Below are 20,971 nucleotides of genomic sequence, written 5' to 3'. Positions count from 1 at the left end.
AGAATGAAGACTTCTCTCTTCATCAGAAGCATGCAGTTTGGGGGAAAATATCGGTAGGTGGATGGCTTAACTTGTAAAACTCTGAAATTGTTTTAGGGATGAATTTTGAGTAGGATCAAAGAGACTTTTTCTTTATGAAAGGTAGTATATATCACAGTTACTCAAATGCGGCCACCAGGGGTTTTCCCTGTGGCCACGACACTTTCTTGGGCGGTGATGCAGGGGGTGGCAAAGCATCAGCCCCTCTTTCTTCCTCCCTGTTGCTCCTGGATGCTCCACTCTGCACATCTCTGGACAAAGGTGGGGCACAACGCTGAAGAAGCAAGGTGAGTTCTCTACCTGGGAGGGGGGACAGAGACTTAGTTGGGCTCCCACTTCAGCCCTGGGGTGGTTGTGCAGCGGGGACTTAGGGAGCCTGGCTGCAGACTAGGGCTCCAGCCACTGGGCTTCAAACTCCAAACCCTGGTCATGCGGCGGCAGGCTCCGATTGCAGGTCTGGCCATGTGGTGCTGACCCCCAATCCTGCTAGCAGCAGCTGGCCCCAGGCGCTGACCCACATCTGTGTGCTCCAATCCCAGCCCTCATCAATGACCATGAGCTCTAGCAGCTGCCGGCCCTGGGCTCCAGTGGCTGCCGCCTCTGGATGCCAAACCCTAGACGTGGCTGTGTGGCAGCAGGCGCAGACCCCAAGTGCCAGCATCAAACCCTGGTGGCAGTCAAACCCCAGCTGCACACTCCGACCCCCAACCCTGGCCACTGACCCCGAGCACTGCTCCGGGATGTCGACCCTGGGTTCCAGCAGGTGCTGGCCATGGGCGCTGATCCCCAGCCCTGGTCACGCAACGGGTACCAATCGCAGACTCCGGCAGGTGCTGGCCCAGGACAATGACTTCTAGCCCTGTATGTGCAGCAGCAGGCATGGATCCCAAGCACTGACCTCTGGCCCTGGTCGCACAAAAGCAGGTGCCAGCTCTGGGTACCAACCCCCAGCTGCATGGCAGTGGGTGCTGATCCTCGGCCCTGGCCACGCAACTGCAAGCACCAACTCAGCCCCAGGCGCCAACCCACACCTCCGATCACGCCGTAGCAGGGCCCTCCATACATCGCCCCTTGCCTGTGCTGCCTCCCATCCATCCATCCTCCCTGGCCCCTGCTGCCTCACCCTCTACCCCTGCATCCAGGACTTATTTTGTCAAGGCTTGCTGTGAAAAGTGATATTAAACAAACATACAAATATCACTCTTCACAGCATTATTTTTATTAAGTCTGCAAAAAGACTCCTACATAAATAAATTACAACAATCTGGATGCGTATACATGCATATTTATTTGTTTTTCCTAAAGTTAAGTATTTTAGGAAAAATTGTCAGTGCGGCCACAAGCAAGAGTTGGTTGCTGCACTCTGAGGCCACCAAAAATGTGTTGTGACAACTCCGGTATATACGGTGGGTCTGCCATGAGTGCTTCCAGCTCATTGACTCTTCTAGTTGATGTGTTAGCAACTAGGAAGGCAATTTTCATCGAGAGATGGGACTTAGAGCATGTGGATAAAGGTTCAAATGGAGGTATGGAGAGAGATGAAAGAATGAAGTTGAGATCCCATTGAAGTGTTGGGTTCACCAGTGATGGGAAGATAAGAAGCCTCTTCAGGAATTTAGTCATTGTGGGATGAGTAAAAATGGTGTGGTTATCGAGTACTGCTAAATGAACCCATAGGAAACTAATAGAGAGATCTTACCAGTAAATAGATACTCTAGAACAGGGAACCCACTAGACTTTGGAGATAACTGGTGGTGGTGTGTCCAAGAGGAGAAACACTTCCACTTAGCTGAATAGTATCTCCTGGTAGAATCCTTTCTACTTTGTTGAAGATGGATTTAACCACTTTGTATGCAGTCCTGATCACCCCATCCCAAAAGAGATACATTAGAATTGGAAAAGGTGCAGAGAAGGGTAACCAAAATTATGGGAAGGTATTGAACAGCTTCTGCGTGATGAGAGATTAAAAAGACTGGGACTTTTCATCTTGGAAAAGAGACAACTAAGAAACGATGTGTTAGGAGGTCTGTAAAATCTTGAACCAGGCTTTGAATTCTTAGCCTCATCTCCAGATCTTGTATTCAGAGGGGCACTGCCTGATGATTTCCCTGTACATTGACCTCAATATCCCTAGTCCAGATTTGATTGAGGTCTCATGGTCTTCTCCATCAGATGTTTTCTAAGCTTTAGCTCTTGACCTGGATGTGTTCTGGGAGGAAATGATGCACTTTGCTGAGATGTGAGCCTCACCTAAGCAGGGAAGACAGCTTTGGGGGTTGCTGCTCATTGAAAAGGAGCAGGTGCAGAAAACACAATTCTTGAATCCCAGGAATCTAGGCATAACCCAAGTTTGCCAGGGAAAGTTTCTCTGGGGCAGGGATAAACAACTAACTAACTAACTACACTAGTAATTAAAATTAAAAGAGTAAACCACTAAAATTATTTACAGTTGATGGAAGATGCTGTGGACACAAGATTCTGACTCTGGCCATGTGGCGATAAGAAGGAACCAGAGAGGCACCACTCGGCACTGTCCCTTACGTCCTTAGTTCAGAGCATGAGGAGAACAACTGTGCATGTGCAGACTGACAAACTTACTAAAAATCTCTGGACTCAGGCATATGGTGTGCAAGCTTACAAGAAGTGGAAGTTTGGACAAATGACTAGGGCAGAATATAAAAATAATTGCTCAGGCATGGAGGAGCAAAATCAAGAAGGCCAAATCACACTTGGAGTTGCAGCTAGCAAGGGATGTTAAGAGTGACAAGAAGGGGTTCTTCAGGTATGTTAGCAACAAGAAGGTGGTCAAGGAAAGTGTGTGGGCCCCTTATTGAATGAGGGAGGCAACCTAGTGGCAGAGGATATGGAAAAAGCTAATGTACTCAATGCTTTTTTTGCCTCTGTCTTCACGAACAAGGTCAGCTCCCAGACTACTGCACCGGGCAGCACAGCATGGGGAGGAGGTGACCAGCCCTCTGTGGAGAAAGAAGTGGTTCGGGACTATTTAGAAAAGCTGGATGAAAACAAGTCCATGGGGCCGAATGTGCTGCATCCGAGGAGGGTAAAGGAGTTGGTTGATGTGATTGCAGAGCCATTGGCCATTATCTTTGGAAAACTTGTGGCGATTGGGGGAGGTCCTGGATGACTGGAAAAAGGCTAATGTAGTGTCCATCTTTAAAAAAGGGAAGGACGATGATCTGGCGAACTACAGGCCAGTCAGCCTCACCTCAGTCCCTGGAAAATCAAGGCATCAATTCTGAAGCACTTAGAGGAAAGTGATCAGGAACAGTCCGCTTGGATTCACCAAGGGCAAGTCATGCCTGACTAACCCAATTTCCTTCTATGATGAGATAACTGGCTCTGTGGGTGAGGGGAAAGCAGTGGACGTGTTATTCCTTGACTTTAGCAAAGCTTTTGACATGGTCTCCCATGGTATTCTTGCAAGCAAGTTAAAGTAGTATGGGCTGGATGAATGGACTATAAGGTGGATAGAAAGCTGGCTAGATTGTCGGGCTCACTGGGTAGTGATCAATGGCTCCATGTCTAGTTGGCAACCAGTATCAAGCGGAGTGCCCCAAGGGTCGGTCTAGGGCCGGTTTTGTTCATTATCTTCATTAACAATCTGGAGGATGGTGTGGATTGCACCCTCAGCAAGTTTGCAGAGGACACTAAACTGGGAGGAGAGGTAGATACGCTGGAGCATAGGGATAGGATACAGAGGGACCTAGACAAATTAGAGGATTGGGCCAAAAGAAATCTGATGAGGTTCAACAAGGACAAAGTGCAGAGCCCTGCACTTGGAATGGAAGAATCCCATGCACCGCTACAGACTAGGGACTGAATGGCTCGGCAGCAGTTCTGCAGAAAAGGACCTAGGGGTTACGGTGGACAAGAAGCTGGATATGAGTCAACAGTGTGCCCTTGTTGCCAAGAAGGCCAATGGCATTTTGGGATGTATATGTAGGGGCATTGACAGCAGATCGAGGGACGTGATCGTTCCCCTCTATTTGACATTGGTGAGGCCTCATCTGGAGTACCGTGTCCAGTTTTGGGCCCCACACTACAAGGAGGATGTGGAAAAGTTGGAGAGAGTCCCGTGGAGGGCAACAAAAAGGATTAGGGGACTGGAGCACATGACTTATGACAAGAGGCTGAGGGAACTGGGATTATTTCCGAGGGGGGCTAGATTAGATCAGGGGTTCTCACCTGTGTCATGAACAGCTCAAACTGGGAGGTGGGGCCTGACCACATTTGCTTTCTTTATGGCTGATGGGATGGAGTCACAAACTTTTTCTGTTTCAACATAGGGTCAGGTTGAACGCTGCTGGATAAAATTATGTAAAAGATTTTTCTTCTCCTGTTTCTGTAATGTTGTGCGTATTCTTCAAATACATAGAAGACTTCAATCTCCAAGGCTGTCAACACAGCAACTATTTTACAGATACAATTATTTTAAATTAAGAAAAGCACAAAATGCTCAAGGCCTAAAAACACCAGGATTTTAGGGGATGTTGAGAAGCTGGTGATGTAGGACTCTTAACAATAAAAACATTGGGACCTGTTGTTGGCACACAGCACAAGCAACTATCAGATAAAAACTGATAGCCTGAATCTATACACTTTATGAGGACTTGAAAATGTGGACTTGAGAGTTAGAGGTAGTTTTCAAAGTTTTGTGAAAGACTAGGAAATGGAAGAGAAACCAGCACTGAAAAAGAAGGGATCTGGTGGAAGGATTTAGTGGAATTTTACTATTTTCAAAATAAATTTGATCTTCTAAAAAGACTGTCTTCCAACAGAGCTTGCTAAATCTGCTTCTCTAACCTGGATTTTCTAACATGTGCATTGCATATGTTGGTCAAGAACATTTTGTATTCACATTTCTTATTCACATGCATCAAACCATGTTATTGTAAAGAATCTAAACTACACCGGTGCAACAGATCATACCAAATGGTAGGATTAAAGAATTTAAACTGTAACCTTTTTGGGCCAGGTACTGAATCATCTTACGTGTTTGTAATGCACCTAGTACGATGACACCTGCTGATTAAAAGTGATTCCAAGATCCTGATTGGAGCATAGGGGTCCAACTGTAATATAAATATCTAATAATGGTCTTGCCACTCATCCTGCATTTTTAATATTCCCCCAACTATCCTCTCCTGTGTTAACAAAATACCTTTTATGATACAACACACATTTACAGACACAAGCCATCTAGACTTTCATTTTCATACCATAGGTTCAACAGTCTGTTCACCAGAATTCATAACACTGATAATCAGTTCTCCACGGATTTGTCTTGGTAACAGGAACTGGAGTCATGTATGTGCAAACATGGAGGATAGCAGCTGTTTTGGAAGGGTGCTCCTGTCCCATTAGAGGACTGGGAACCAACAAAACATATTCCTAAATGGCCCCTGTTGCAAAATCCATTGCTGTTAAGAATAGAAGAACGGCCATACCTGGTCACACCAATGGTTCATCCAGCCCCGTACCCTCCCTCCGACAGTAGCTGGTGCAAAATACTTCAGAAGAAATAACCAGAACAGGGCAATTAGAGTGATCCATCCCATTATCCAGCTTCTAGGAGTCTAGAGGTTTCAGGACACAGAGTCAGGGTTTGCATTCCTGACCATCTTGGCCAATAGCAGTTGATGGACCTATCCTCCATGAACTTATCAAGTTTTTTCAAGCCAGTTGTACTGTTGGCCTTCACAACAACCCCGGGCAATGAGTTCCACAGATTGACTGTGTGTTGTGTGAAGAAATATTTCCTTACGTTTGTTTTAAACCTGCTGCCTGTTAATTTCATTGGGTGACCCTGGGTTCTTGTGTTAGGTGTTCGTTCAGCTTTCTAGCTGCATTTTTTTTTTTTTTTTTTTTTTTTAAAAAGGGGCCTTAACTTACTGACCCCAAAAAAAAGCAAATAAAAAGAACACAAACTATATTATTTTAAAAATACCATGATTTTTAATGAAACTGCATGATGGGCGGGGGGGGGCGCACTCATGAGTTTTAAACTGCTGTGGTTGGTCATACTGAAGAGTCATCTCAATAGAGAACAGCAGCACAGATACTTTGACTATTTGAGCTCATGGTGCAGATGTAGAGAAGGCAACGGACAATGGTTCTTTGTGCTTCATTCTGGTAGCCCAGAGCAGCAAAAAGGGCAGTCATCTCTGATGAGCAGTGATGATTACTGAGAAGGGGGAGCATTATGCTTCACTTTATTTTCATACAGAAAATGATCGAGTATTATTTTTGCCCACAATATAGTTACAATAGCTTTACTCTTTTAGTAAAGTACTCGGGAGTACTCTAGAAAATGAATGTTTAGCACCCCGCATAGGTACCGAAACACTAATGAAGGAGACAGAGGTTTAATGATACAGGACTGTTCCTAGTGCAGTACAATAAAATGTATTGGTAGTAACTTTCCACTCATCAGCTTCCATGTCTAATTTTATTGGACAGCCTAAAACAACAGAATGCTGGTATTATAAGTATTTTTTTTACCGCATCCATAGCACAAACATGACCGTCTCCCCTCCCCCCCCCCAATGATGGATTTTGTTAATGGACTCCTTCTGTGCAGGAGCTAAAGACGACAGCCACAAAGCTGCCTCACAGGCTTAGGGTAGGGGGCAAGGCTGCAGCATTGCAGGGATTCCAGATAGCATGGGGAGACTACAATAATTAAGAGATGACCCCAGGTCTGTCTTAGTTATGGCAGGCTTTTCCAGATCCTGGAACAGCCTGGGATCCACAGGTCACAGAGGGGGCACCTTTGTCCTCCCCATGTCTTGTCTTGGCTGTGAGTTCATGCTGCTCCTCTTGGGGGAGACAGCACAGAATTTCACCCATTGTGACCTGGTCTACCCTAGAAAGTTAATTACATCCTTCAGGAGTGTGAAATATCTACACCCGCATGGAGTAGTTGAGCTGCCCTAACCCTCACTGCAGACACGGCTAGGTCAATGGAAGAATTCTTCTATCGACCTAGCTACCGCCTCTCTTGGAGGTGGATGACCTGCACAGATGCGAGAACCCCTCCTGTTGGCGTAGGTAGTGCCTACATTGAAGCATGACAGATGCGCAGCAGTGTGGTGCAGCTGTGCTGCTGTAGCATTTTAAGTGTAGATAAGTCCTGTGTGTTGTGCTGAACCAGCTTTTCCTTTACACAATTGTACATAATTTACACAGTACTCAAATGACTTCATACGAAATCCAGAGATAATTGCATAAATGTATTCAGTGAAAAATATTAAGACAGAGACCATTTTTTGGTGAAAAATCCACTTTGCGGATGCCAGAGTGATAAACCATTCCTTTACGTGCATGTGGCCATTGTAAAGAGCTAGAACTTTATAGTGGCTTGAGTTAAAACAATAGTGGTCTGTCTCCTTTTATGTTGACTAACAGTCTGGTAATTATAATATTCAAGCAACTATAATGTTTTCAGAATTTGGTAGAATCCAAGTTGCTCAGTTTTAGCGTGCTTGCAAATCCAAATGCAGATGTGGTGGTGTTTGTATACTGTATGCGTGAATATGGACTCATTAACTTTTACTGGTCTCTAATTGTAACCAAAGCAATACAACAGCAATTCTTCCGTAAAAGGTGATATCCAGGTAGTCGGATCATAACAAAATTTTAAATCACTTCAAAAAGCAACCTCTCTCATAACATTGCTAACAGCATTAATGAACAGTGAAGTGTGAAAAATGTAGATTCTTTATTCTGCTGTTTAGATACAGAATAAAATGTGACTTTTCAGAAAATAAAACTATAGTTGCAGCATCGGTAGCTTCCAATTGGCTTTTGAGGATAAAGTACATGCACTTTTTCCAGTTATTTTATTGCACATCATCATGTACAGCCATACTTGGTGTTTTTATTTACATGTGTTTTGGCAATGTCTATATTCCCCCTCAAAATACATTATTTTGTACAAACAAAACCGTAAATGTTTCACACAAATTGCCACAATACAAGTCAGAAAGGATATATATTCTATTCACTCTTCTCTAATAGTTTTTTAGATGCAACTTAATTTTCGCCCTGAGAGTCAAATTTCTCCCAGTGCAGTCTGTTGTCAACCATGGACACCCAAACTGCTGGCACCAAGAAGCTAATACAGCAAGTAACCATCTGCTGCGCATGAGACCCACCTCCAATGTGGAACTATACCACCTGCAATCAGTGAGCAGGCACACAGGAAGGAGGAGACCAATGTGCTTTTGTTAACCAGTTTGATTCAACATTGATTACCACGTCAGTGTAATGGTTCATATGCTTAATTGAAAAACACTACACCATTAATATATTATTTCACAAAACATATCTCTATATCAAAGATCTATTACAAATAAACTAGGCATTCCAAATACAATTACACACTTGCACCTCAGGAATGTTTGTAAAAAGCGTTACAAGGACTTCGTTGTGTAATGTGCCATTTAGAGTGCTCGTTAATTATCCAGATACATAAGAAAGTTTCATACAGTTGTATTTTTCTGCATTCTTTTTTATTGGATAGCAACATACCTTAGTGTGCATTTCCTACAGCATTTTGCAGTGCAGAAAACTTTCCAGTGGTCCCCATAGATTAAAGGGTGTGATTTGGAAATGAAGCAATTTTAGCTTGTTATATTATGTATAAGTGGATTTTTACACATTAACTTGTTAAAAGATCTGTTCAAATAGTATATTAGTAAATAGTGATTAGTAATCTAAAACTGGTTAAATATCTGCACAAAAGATACTTTAAGTGTGTCTTTGGGGACTCTCTATGAAACATGTTTTGGTCTGATGCACAGTAAGATTATTCTCCAAGAGGCCGATCTTCTGAAGTGTTTTTTAAAAGTATATTGCTTCATCCAGTATTTATTTAAAAGGGTTTTCTTGTACTTCTATTTACATTTGCATAAAAATGTAAATTAAATGTAAATACAAATATACTTATTTAGATTGACTCCATTTTGCTGGAAGGAACTGGTGCTGTAGCTTTGCTTGAATACATGCCTTTTTTAAAATCTGAAAGACATTTTGCCCCTCCAGAATTAAACACACAAAAAACTTTAACAGTACAGCAACACTGAAGTTATCAAGCTCAAGGGGCAGAAATTCATCTTAAACTGCTGCCTTTTTATAGTTGACAATATTTTTAGTTAAGCACTTAGCTATGTACATCGAGACCCGCACTTATGTTCAATAGTCACATTAATTTGTGTAAAAAGAGTTATTTTGCTTTTAAGGCTTATTGTTTTCCTTCAGTTTAAAAAACCAAAACCCCAGTTCTCTTCTGGGCAAATGTTCATTACTATGTATAATTGAGAATGAGATGAAAATGCCCACAGTGGGCAAACTATGACAGTAGTTCATAGATAATAAAAGATCATGAAGCTGTATCATAAACATCCAACTAATTGCCGCTGGAACAAAGATATTTTGCTATCATAAAATTGTAACCAGTCTAGTCCCACCCAGGAAGTTTGAATAAAATTTGTAGACTTCTCAAAGTTTAAACACTTGTCCTGTCTCAAACATTTTGAGCATTTTCAATATAACTCTAAATTCATAGACGTGATGTCACATTACTTGAATCATAAGTTTCTGATTTTATCCACTATGAGCCCCCCCCCCGGTCTCATTGAATTTTTGGATAGCAATGCATTCGTAGAATAAGCAGTGAATGGCCCCCAAAAGTACTTTTTTTTGTACATGTGTAACTTGTTCTAGATGTATCAATTTTCTCTATTTGCATCTGTACAGTTCTGTAAGTTAAACTAGACGTTTAAATGGGTATTAAAAAAAAATCTAGTTGTATATCAACATGCCCAGCAAATTAATGCACACACTACTAAGTAGCGCTACATCCAATTTTTCTACATAAAATTAAAACCAACTTCTTAAAAAATTGTGAGAACTTTTCACTTTTTAAAATAAAAACTTTATTACAAGGATTCTGAGAGATGTAAATTAAAACTTATAACGAATGGAACCCCCCCCCCCCCCCAGTTTTGAACAGATGCTGATTCCTCATCTGAATTTTTATTCCCAGGCAAGTAGATTGTTAGTTCACAGAAATGTAAACTCTCTATATCAGGGAAATAAGTGATGTGCATCACGGGTCTCCCAAGGCAACAGCTGGCAATTATTGTATATTTAAGATCACAAATCTGGGAGACCTAACCAGGCTACAAACAAGACTTCAAATAGTAGAAAATTTTAATATGAAGTTTCCTCTGTAAAAGTCATTTGCATAAAAGCTCAGAAACAACATTTATTTACTACTGTGTTTTCACCATTTAATTCTCTGCATTCGTGTTGCTACGATCATCCACAGGGATCGAGATCACAGGTAAAGAGCCCTGGTATTTGAAATGGCTATTTCTCAGTAATCTAGTACAACAGGTTTAGTATTTTGTACTTTCTGTAGTCATTAGGAAATGATCCAGCTTGATCTTTGGCTTTTCAGAAGTTGTACTCCCCTGAGCTAGGTGATAATGACAGACTACAGAAGTACAAAAAAAGTTACATAAAGAGTATGTCAAATAGGAAATAAAGCAATCTGAAAGAAAATCTTTGTGACGCCGGAGGAAAAAAATCGGTCCCTTGCTTCATATACACAAACAATATAGTCCAGTAGTAATGTGTGCTTATACAAAATAGAAGAGAGTCACAAGATGTGTGACACCGAATCAGGTGCTTTAAGTAACGAATGGCAAATTTCAATGAGATTTACTGTGACGTCAAAATGGTTCAACAAAGAATCAAACTGGGTATACCATCACATGATTTACCAATATACTGGCATCTTTGCTCTTTTGCTGTGAGCTGACAGTGATTATTTTAGAGAAAGAAAAAGTAACGTGTGGAATTAGTAATGCAGATGCTAAAAGGCAAGTGGCAAGACTACAAGAAGAATGCTTCAAATACTACTACTTTGTTCCCATCTCTACTCTACCTACCCCCAAGGTAAAGGCCAGAATGACCAAAAGCCAATTTAACAGTAGTGTGCAGAATGTCAGCCGACAAACAACATAAATACAAGTCATGTGTTATCTGTGGTCACGTTTTTCAGGGTTAGTCCAGTAACTCAAGACTTTACATTCTTCCGTCTTTGTTTGTTTATTTTAATTAAACACGTAATGGTTAATAAACAGACATAGTCCAGAGTTAGTAGGTTGATATTATAACATTTATTAAAATAATGCTATGGGTTAATAGAAACAGCAAAGAACCAAAGAATTAAAATGCAAGCTATGTAAAAACCCAACTAAAACCCAAATATGTCTAATGTATTCATCCAGTAGCTAACTAAAAGCCCAAGAAAGACAACACTCCCAATATAATAAAGTACTGCAAAACAATTGGCAATTTTCAGTTATCAAAATTGTGGGTTTTGCATTTTTGTATCCTTTTTTTCTCAATCAGGAAAAAAATTGAATGTTTTATATAACATACATATAAAACAAGATAGAAAAATACATTATAAACTTGTAACAATGGCTGTAAATACATTATCTTACATGTTTCTCATAGGCAATAGGTTGGTTATGATACATACACAGCATGAAAATACTAAGATAATAAAGAATAGACAAATACATGTCATCTGTACTGTTACATACAAGCGACACTCCCATCTACCCACTCTAAAAAAATTACATAATACTGTCAGAAAGAAGTCTTAAAACTACATATTTTAATAAAGAAAAATTCAGTAAAGAATTATAATACTGAGAACCAAGGCATTCAGAGATTTCAAAAGTCATGCTTTTTTTTTAAGTTGATCCAAAATTTTGTCAACTATGTTTTCAAAAGTTTGTTCATTCAGAGCAAACATTACTATTACATGTCACACTTCTATTTCATACACTTAACTTTCCCCCATTTGATAAACATCTAAAATGTCCAGGTTTATCATAGTTGAGATGAAATCTGGATCAAATACTGGTATTGTTTTAGCAAATCTCTTTTCAAATGTTTGAGTGTCGCAGGTTTATTCAACCAAACAAACAAATCAAAATGGCACAGCATATATACTGTAAATTAAGTCAAAACAACTGTATGTGTAACAGGAAGACAAAGCTGGTGGCACGATAAACAAAAGCTAGCTGAATACAAAAGGATGAATGTCTATTGCATAGTAAATAAACTGATAATTGTTTCCAGGTGAGACAAGATGTTAGATGAGGTCACCATACAGGTGCTTAAACCATAAGCCCTCTTTCTTAGCTTACTATTGACCTTTGATTTGGAAGCTATGAAGGTTTGCAGGAGGAGAATAAGTTGACAAGAGGGAAAATAAATTATCACCTGATATTTGCCAAGTCTAATACTGAGCCATTAGCAAACTGATACTTGCTCAATATTTTCAGAATTCAACACTTTCAAAAAAGCTTCTCAGCTGTTATGCTGGTCTAGCTAGATTAATTTCATGTGGCGCTTAAAGATAATACTGAACTATAGATGAATTTTTAAAAAAATAGTTGATGAGTCTTTCCTGCTTTTCTTTTGAATAAAAAGCAACAAACAATCAATATTAATCAAGCAGGGGCTGATGAGAAATGAATATCTTATACACTATTTGACACCGTGGGAGCTGCTTACAAAATACTGGGACATGCTTAGGTCAGACTTAAAAAAAGTTAAACATGTTCAACTTCATTATCCACCAAACTTTTTTCTGTGGACAAGTATAAGGTCTGATATACTTGTCAATATTTCAAATCAAGACAACTCCACGCCATCCCCTGAACAAAAAGGAGCACTTGCTGCCTTATAAACATTTGTCAACTAATGCTCTGATTTAGAATGAGTCAGAACCCTTTGGTTTAGATTGAGCAAGTACATGAAACAAAATATGTGTTAACTATGGTTTGAGATGGTGAAAATGTTGCAAGACTAATGGGGGCCAGCATTTGATAGAAAAATCATCCAACATTTCACATTATAAGATTTGGCAAAGTTGCATCATGCTAATATGGCAAAAATCAGGTATTTCAAACGGTCAACTCATTTGTCTTCCTTTCCCAGCTTCTTTTCACATACTGGGCGACTAAGTGGCATGCATTAACTTGTTGTCTGAGGGAGGAGCTGATTATACGAGACATTTGACTAAATGACCATGAAGAAAATAAGGCACTTCCTTTTCTTTAGACTTATTCCAATACTTAAAAAATAAAAAAGAAAGACAAAAAGGCTCTTTTGGTCTTTTGTTTCTTGACAACCACCAGAAAAAATCATTTAATGAAATAAAGGGTTGTTTCTTTGTTCTTTTTTTCTTTTTTAATAACACTTGAAAGTATAAAATGCTACATTTCCAAAAATATATTTTTTCTGCACCAGCACCCTTGTATAGTAAAAGTATCTACTTTTTTGTTCATTTTGTTTCAATGGACTACACTTTATCTACAATTTCATTACATGTATACAGCAAATAGGCAAGCATGGCTTTTACATCCTTAATGAAATTTTTCTATACAGGGAGGTTTAAAAAAAAATATTTGAACAGTTTGCCCAGTAACGTGACACATAATGCATGTACCTTGTTCTCATGTAATCTTTTACGAAAGTTTAAATACGGTTAAAGTAATCTTAACTCAGATTTTGCTGTCATAGTGTTGCTGTTTTGTTCTTTGCATTAACATAGTTCTGAAAATTCATTGAAATCTATCTTTCATGGCACACGTTCTTTTAAAACATCCAATTTGGCAGGCAATAGAAAAAAGGCTGCAACTTTTGCCCTTTGAGGGCACTGGTAGTGACTAAACAGCAAGTCAAATTTTGAATACTTTTTGGACTCCCTTCACCAATGACATCCCTGACCAAAGGTTCATGCATGATGCATCATCACACAGTACATTCAAAGAGAGCTTTGACTTCATTATAGAAGAAAAAGATTCCTAGAAGTCGCTCACAGTAACTGCCTCTGTCATCGGGTAGTTAAGGGACATCTGTCTCCATCACTTAAGTGAGGCCTTCTTACCGTTCGTTTAGGGTGGGACACTAAAGGATGATCAGTGCTGAGGGATGAATTGGACCTTATTGCTTTACTACTATTCAGTGCAGGTTCTAGAACCACTTTCACCCAAACAGGAAAAAAAAGCTGAGTTGGAGGACAACAATTTCTTTGTCTTTTTTGTTAGATGGTAAGACGAACGGACAAGTGCCTCAGCTCGCTGCACTGAAGACAGGCAAGCAAAGGCGATTACCAGTTAACTGATCAGCAGGCAGGCATGGTCAGGTCATCATTGGGTGAAGAGTTCAGAGGTCAGAAGGTCATAGGTTAGTTGCCGGTGGCGGCTGGGTGGTTAGAAACAAAAAACAAAAACAAAAACAAAAAATCAAAATAAAAAAAACAAAAAAGAGAAAGAAAAGATAGAGAAGAGATTAGTTTCAGCTAGTGACGGCTTAATGACAACATGAAAACTAATCACAACTAATAAAAAAACAAGCATGTTTAATTCTGACGCACTGATTGACACCATCTACAGAATGCAATAAAATCATGACAGCCTTGTATCATGATTTGAACATGTGAAGGAGAAGCCCACTCCCACAAAACTGGTTAACAGGAAAAAATAGAAATAAAATACAACTAACAACTAATGGTTAGTAGCAGTCGATGAAGGAAACTGGAAAACAAAAACAATGAACAGTTTTTGGAACTTGGTAAAAGAATTTTGAAACAGTCAGCGCAAAGAATCAGTATCTGACTGCTATTAAGCATTAGTATTTCCCCAGGTGCAAGCATTAAAGCAACTATTAATGATGGATGTGATTATTAATAACTGTTTGTTAAAAGAAATGAATCTAAGGAATCTGAATTTTCATAAACAATTTGGGTTAACATAAACTATGGGCCAAACAAGGTTTCTTTTGTTCAATAAAATTTTTATTGCTTTTCAATTATTCTATTTACAAACAACATGGAATTTCTTGGCCTCATGATACAAAGCAATACTAAACTGTGGTCTAGCAGTGTAGGCATCATCATGGAAACCAGGTAAAGGCTAAGCCTATTACTTTAGCCAGCATTTTCCTGTTGAAAATACTATTTTACACATAGGACACTTTTAAAATGCACTTGCATGTAAACACTGTAAAAGTCTTGCCATTTTAAATTCTATACTTCAAAAGCTCTAAGTACATCAAAAAATAGAGAAAGTATCTAATTGATACTAATAAGGCATTTTAAAACTACAGACAGCTTTCTTTATTCATTTTCAAAGCTAATACTCTGCAAATACAATAAAATCTGACATTTCATATACATTCCTGCTTTATATTTTTATATTTTAAAAGAAGCCACCTGTAAATACTATTTTCTTTTGCAAAAAACAAACAAAAAAAACACAAACAAAAACAAAAAAATTACAGTAAAACATAAAAAAGTTCTCAAGTGGAAAGTTATCATTCCCAATGTTCTTGAGCTGTTCCTTCTTTAATCATTCTCTTTCACATTCTCCTTCACCAAACTTGGTCCACTTAACAGTAGTACAATTTTTAAGACTTGTTCAACAGCTTAATCATATCTAATAAATTCTGAGGTTTGATAGAGTTTTTGTACTGTTGCCATTCTGACTAAGGCAGAGGAGATGAAAGTGAGAAAGGTATTCAGTGCAAAGTCAGATTTGTGCCATTTCATAAAATGAAATCCAGTAGGTGTAATGTTCACAGATAGCATATTTTTAATGATCTGTATCATGGGTTGATTTACCTTCACATAATAAAAATGGTTTCTATGGCCTATCATTTAGGATACAGTTTATAAACACTAAAAAATTACTACTGTAACTTAAATGAGACCACATGTTCCCTGAACTTCTTCAAAATTCTGCTAAGTGGGATTTTGTTTAAATTAAAACTGCTGTTGCAAATATAAGCAAAAAAAAAAAATAAAATAAATATTTAATGTGGCACCATCTCACCACTTTACAGGTATACGAAAAAAACACAGAATCTTAAAGCATTTTTGATACTGATTGCAATTTTGATTAAAATGGTATTAAAATTTTATATATAAATTATGTGACAGTTGGTTTTGATAAAAACATTCAGAAAAATTATCAGGATTAACATTTCTTGTGGAGTATATAATCAACGTAAGCTACCTTTTTAAGATACCAGAACACCTGTGATACATCCTCTGCCAAGTCCCTGGCCTTCTACAGTACACACAGGTTTGTCAACTGTGCAACACCATTTACAGTTTATTACAATTAAATCAGTCAGTCTCTCTATTATATGAATCAAATTCAGTTTTGGATTATTTATAGAGCGGGATCTTATTCTTAGTAGAAATTAACTATACTTGTCAACCCTTCACCAATTCTAAATGCTTGGTTATAAGAATAACACATTTACATGTTTGGGGGCTCTTGTTTTAAATGCAGTGCTTATATCTAAAAAACTATGTAAAAAACGAAAAACATACTCAAAGAGCGAACACAGTAGTACTATATAATATGAGAACCAGTTTAAAAGTCTTTTGTAATCTTAGACCCAATGAATGCATACTTATTTTAGTGATATTTAACAACTGTTTAAAATGCTTTCATGTTGAAAAAATTAATATTTCGGTTTGCTGACATTGCTTTTTAAATACCAATAATGGCAAATTAATCAAAATGTGTGTCATGAATTGCACAGAAGGTGCACATTGCAAGTGTTGATCAATTTCTGGTATTTTAATTTTACAGCAAATTTTTAAAACTTGCATTAACCTCCTCTATGTAAAATATCTGTAGTATGCCAAAAGGTATTCTTTCCAAAACCTACCCCTCTTCTAAATCTTCAAAGAGTGTGCACTGATAGTCTGCTTTTTAAAATTTGAAATAAAATGAAGGACAGTCTTTAAAAATATCTTTGCGCAACTTATGGTTTGTAATGTAAGTTGCTAAGAGTAATTAAGAACTCTATTCATCAGAAATTATCAGCATAGTTTTAATATAAAAAAAATATACAGGTCACAGAACCATGTATGGTCTCCATGAGAGAATAGCTCTGTGTATTCTTCTTTAAAACATACAAATTAACTTTGAAGAGCTATACATATGGACAATTTACCATCAAAGAAGTGGCTGTGTTTCAGTAGAAGGTGAGGTGATTCCAATATTTATTATTTTCAGTTCAATGATTTATAGTTGCAACCATTGCCAAGGCAGCTGAACAGCTGACACGAATTAAAAACAACAAAATTAGTAAATACTACATTGGTCTATTGAAATAAAGTAACCAATAGATTAAAAAAACTCCATGCCCTGTTACAATGATTTGGTCACCAGCTGTTCCACGGAAATATCTGCCTAAACAAATAAGCTTTTCAACTGTGGCATGAAGGACACCAAATCTGGACTCTGAGAGACCATCAGTAGGAGCAGATTCTAGAGACATGGGCCTTGTATAGAAATGCCCTGCTGCCCATCTTTCAACGAACAACCACCACCTAGCAGACTGTAACCACTGTGATGGGATATAAGGGGAAAAGCAATTTTTCAGATAACTGTATAGTTTTTATATATCAGCTTTTGCCTTTTATAAAGCATTAAAAGGTAAAGGCAATACATAAAATATAATAAATAACTTAGAGAGCCCCTTTCTCCGATATTGGTGTCCATGGTGTCCTCCTTGTATATGGTAATCTGACACAGATCTTAACGAATCAACAGAATGAGAGAGGTGGAGTGTAGGCTAAATTCTATATTAGGAGTAGACATGCCTGTCACCTGAATTTGGCCTTAAGTATATCAAATCAAGGAAAGCTGTGGATATCCTATTTTGCTGAGAATAGGTCCTTAGAATAACAACACTTAGCAATTTCAAAACACTTTGCATCTTCAAAAGCATTGTACAAACATTAATCCCCACAACACCCCATGAGGTAGGGAATTATCATCATCCTTATTTTATAAATGGGAAAACACACAGAAAGGTTAAGCGACTCACACAGGGAGTCAGTGGCAGAGCTGGGATAAGAGGTGGGTGTTCCAGTGCTCAACCTGCACTGCTTCCTAGTCAACAGCCCAATGTCAATAAACCGAAAAAATCACTTTTCTTAAGCTTAAGTAATTCATTCAAGGGTCCAAGGGCATACACAGATGGTAAGTTACATTTGATGAACAGGAGAAAAATGAAGATTTATTTTCCATTCATTGGTTAGTTAAGAGAGATGTCCAAATACTGGATGTCATCTCACCAACAGGACTTCAAAAGTTGCTTCTTCTTCAGACAATGTATTTTAGCAGCAAATGACAAATACCAAGAAATCCATTTTGGCAAAAGAACATAAAAGAATATTGCCTTTACTGACTCAAACCCAACAAACTTTTGAAGTATTATCTTCACAGTCCTTATTTTGTTGAATTAAGTTAGATATCTGAGAACATGAATCTTCTTTAGAGTTATACAGTACAGTGGCTCAAATAGTTTATTAGAAAAAAGGAATCTAAATCTTCAGTTTTCTCCAGACAGGGGGCATTTATTTCTTTACTTCCTTCTCATTAAGCACCCATCCATTCATTTTATTTTTGCAACACCAATCTGATATTTCCACACCAATTAAAAGAGCAAGTTTGAAGGGAAAACCAATTAATTAATGTAGCACTAAACTCTTATTTCCTGATAAAGCTGAATCTTATATAGGTCTTATAAAGGAAATCAGTTATAGCATTTTAAACATATCACATGATTTATATATTTTAATAGATGGGAAAGCTAAAGAAGTTTACACAATGTCTTTAAAATTGCAAGCGTTTCCAAAGCTCTAAAACAGTCACTATTTAGATTTTTGAGAAAAAAATATTAATGAATGGGTCAAATATGGTATTTGGTTAACCAGCTGTGGTGTTGCAAATTTCATGTACACTCAAAGCATTTCTTATAAAAAAGAACTGCAGAACTAAACTAACCTCGGTCTGCGGTCACAATCCTTTGGTAAGGATGGACACGCATATCGTGCCTTCGAACTTTAGTAGCCACCGCACCTAGTTAAATTGCAATTACCAAGACAAAGTTAGAAAACATTCGAAGATAAACATTAACAGCAGGTTTAGCAAAATGGATTTAAGTGATCGTTTACTACAAAATTCATTTTAAGAAAGCAACAAGTTAAGGCACAGTAGTTTCAAATCTTAACTTTAATATATGAAGTATATCTGTGCAGATTAATATTGCATTTATTTCAAACATCCTGGCCTTAACCTGTTTAATCCACTCATTTTCAATCCCAACATTACAGTATTTCATGAAATCTAATTAGATCCAAGAACATTTAAGCTTTACTAGTCACATATTCACTGAAGTGCCTTTCTTGCAGCAGCACTACTTTAAATAATGCCATTTTTAATACTGACAATTATTTGCTACCCTTAAGACCACTTCCAGTTTCTATCATTAAAAAAAGTTTTAAAGCAATTCTTCATGCCTACAGATGTAGTTTTAAACTTTAAGTCAATAAAGTATGAACTGCAATGAATTAGGTGATTAGTAAAGCACACAGAATAGAACACTTAGCAGTCAGTATACTACTATACACTCATAAATTACAGCTACTTTGTAATAGAGACTAAACCAAATTAATAGCACTATTTTATTTTATATCTATGTGCAAAAAAAGTGCAAGTAAGTCACTGACTGCTAGGCTACTTTTTTTCAAGACTGCTGAAACTAAGCATTTGTTAAATTCAGATCTGATGAGGGTTCAGTTAAGACCGTTCTTGAATTCTTAGCCTTTCGTTGGGAAAGCCATACCTACAGATAAAAGGAAGGGAATTAAAAATTAGTTGCCAACTAAGATTTGACACTGATACCGACTTTCCCATAACAACCACCACCACCACCCCCCATTTGTAATTTTTAAGGGAATTGCTTTAATATTCCTAAATAGTTCACCATAAAAATGGGCAAAATATACACATATATATTAGAAGTTAAAACTCAACAATGAACCATTTCAAATATATCAGTTCTGTCAGCAACGCACAAGTTACTTTCAATTTCATTGCTCAAATGATAGAGCACATATAAGAATCAGTAATTCTAGATTGCCCAGGTTACTTTGCATTATAATTGAAGTTCTTTAGTGAAAACTCATTCTCAGTTGTCAGCCAAAAGGGCATTTGCTTAGACAGCCCTACTCTACATTATTTTTTTGTGCTCTAAGCAACACTGACTGTGCAGGCAGGATTCTGATACATGCACTTTTTTTTTTTTTTTAGTAATTCTTCCCTTCCCCATTCTTCTTATATAAAAACCTTGCCTGAAATTCATAAAAACTCTCTGCATTGTATCAAATTATTACCATGCAGTGACACATTGCATCATTATTTCTTTACTGCTCAACTACATCAGACAGAGAGATTTGTTACTGGACTTAGCCGGTGGCTACAATGATACCTACCCCAGTGAAACTACCTCAATAGACCCTGTAAGTGCCAGCACAGAGGATTCATAGGTGGAAAAAACAACATGCACAGAGTTGCAGGAGAAATTATTAATAAAATGGAAAAGATTACCAAAAAGGTATAAAGTTACACGGTTACTAATTTATTTATCATCATTTTTTGGCTACTTCAGAGATTACGCAATAGAAATAAGCTATTCTCGACTGCATTCTTTTGACCAATTAAATGTTTTAAAAAAATGACTAGTGCTAAAATTGAAAATAAATGACTAAATACAAAAAAAGTACATTTTCCTATCTACAATGCCGAAAGGACATGTAAACACACATGCATACACACATACATAGAGCATCTACTAGTATTCACTTCATTGAGCATTGGCTTTTTGTGTTTCTTTCAACAAGATATTGACTTAGAATCTTAGTGTCCAACGTTCATTAGAGACTTTTAGAATTTGTGTAAATCAATAACTTCTGCTGAACAAACTTTAAAGATCAAAGTCTTATAAGTCA

At 37.8% G+C, this 20,971-nt stretch overlaps 1 protein-coding gene across 18 annotated transcripts in view; it reads right to left on the bottom strand.

Annotated features, from left to right (window-relative positions):
* Window positions 1–11,226: 11,226 nt before the first annotated feature.
* Window positions 11,227–20,971, bottom strand: part of QKI (QKI, KH domain containing RNA binding) — a 313,946-nt gene continuing 304,201 nt past the window's right edge. For 10 of the 18 annotated variants that reach the window (XM_007071087.4, XM_043544312.1, XM_037895127.2 and 7 more), the window contains 2 exons: window positions 18,966–19,040; window positions 11,227–14,358 (listed from right to left, as the gene is read on the bottom strand). In XM_007071087.4, the coding sequence (XP_007071149.1) occupies window positions 14,342–14,358; window positions 18,966–19,040 (92 nt within the window). In that variant the 3' untranslated portion in view covers window positions 11,227–14,341. Of the gene's footprint in view, window positions 14,359–18,965; window positions 19,041–19,652; window positions 19,807–20,455; window positions 20,481–20,971 lie in introns of those variants that run through there. The other 8 variants (XM_043544316.1, XM_043544319.1, XM_043544315.1 and 5 more) reach the window with 2 other exon arrangements.

Source organism: Chelonia mydas, chromosome 3, assembly GCF_015237465.2.
Source record: "Chelonia mydas isolate rCheMyd1 chromosome 3, rCheMyd1.pri.v2, whole genome shotgun sequence".
In the NCBI taxonomy this organism is placed as follows: Eukaryota; Metazoa; Chordata; order Testudines; family Cheloniidae; genus Chelonia; species Chelonia mydas.
The sequence above is the reverse complement of the archived record's forward strand: the minus strand, read 5'-3'. Positions and strand labels throughout refer to the sequence as shown.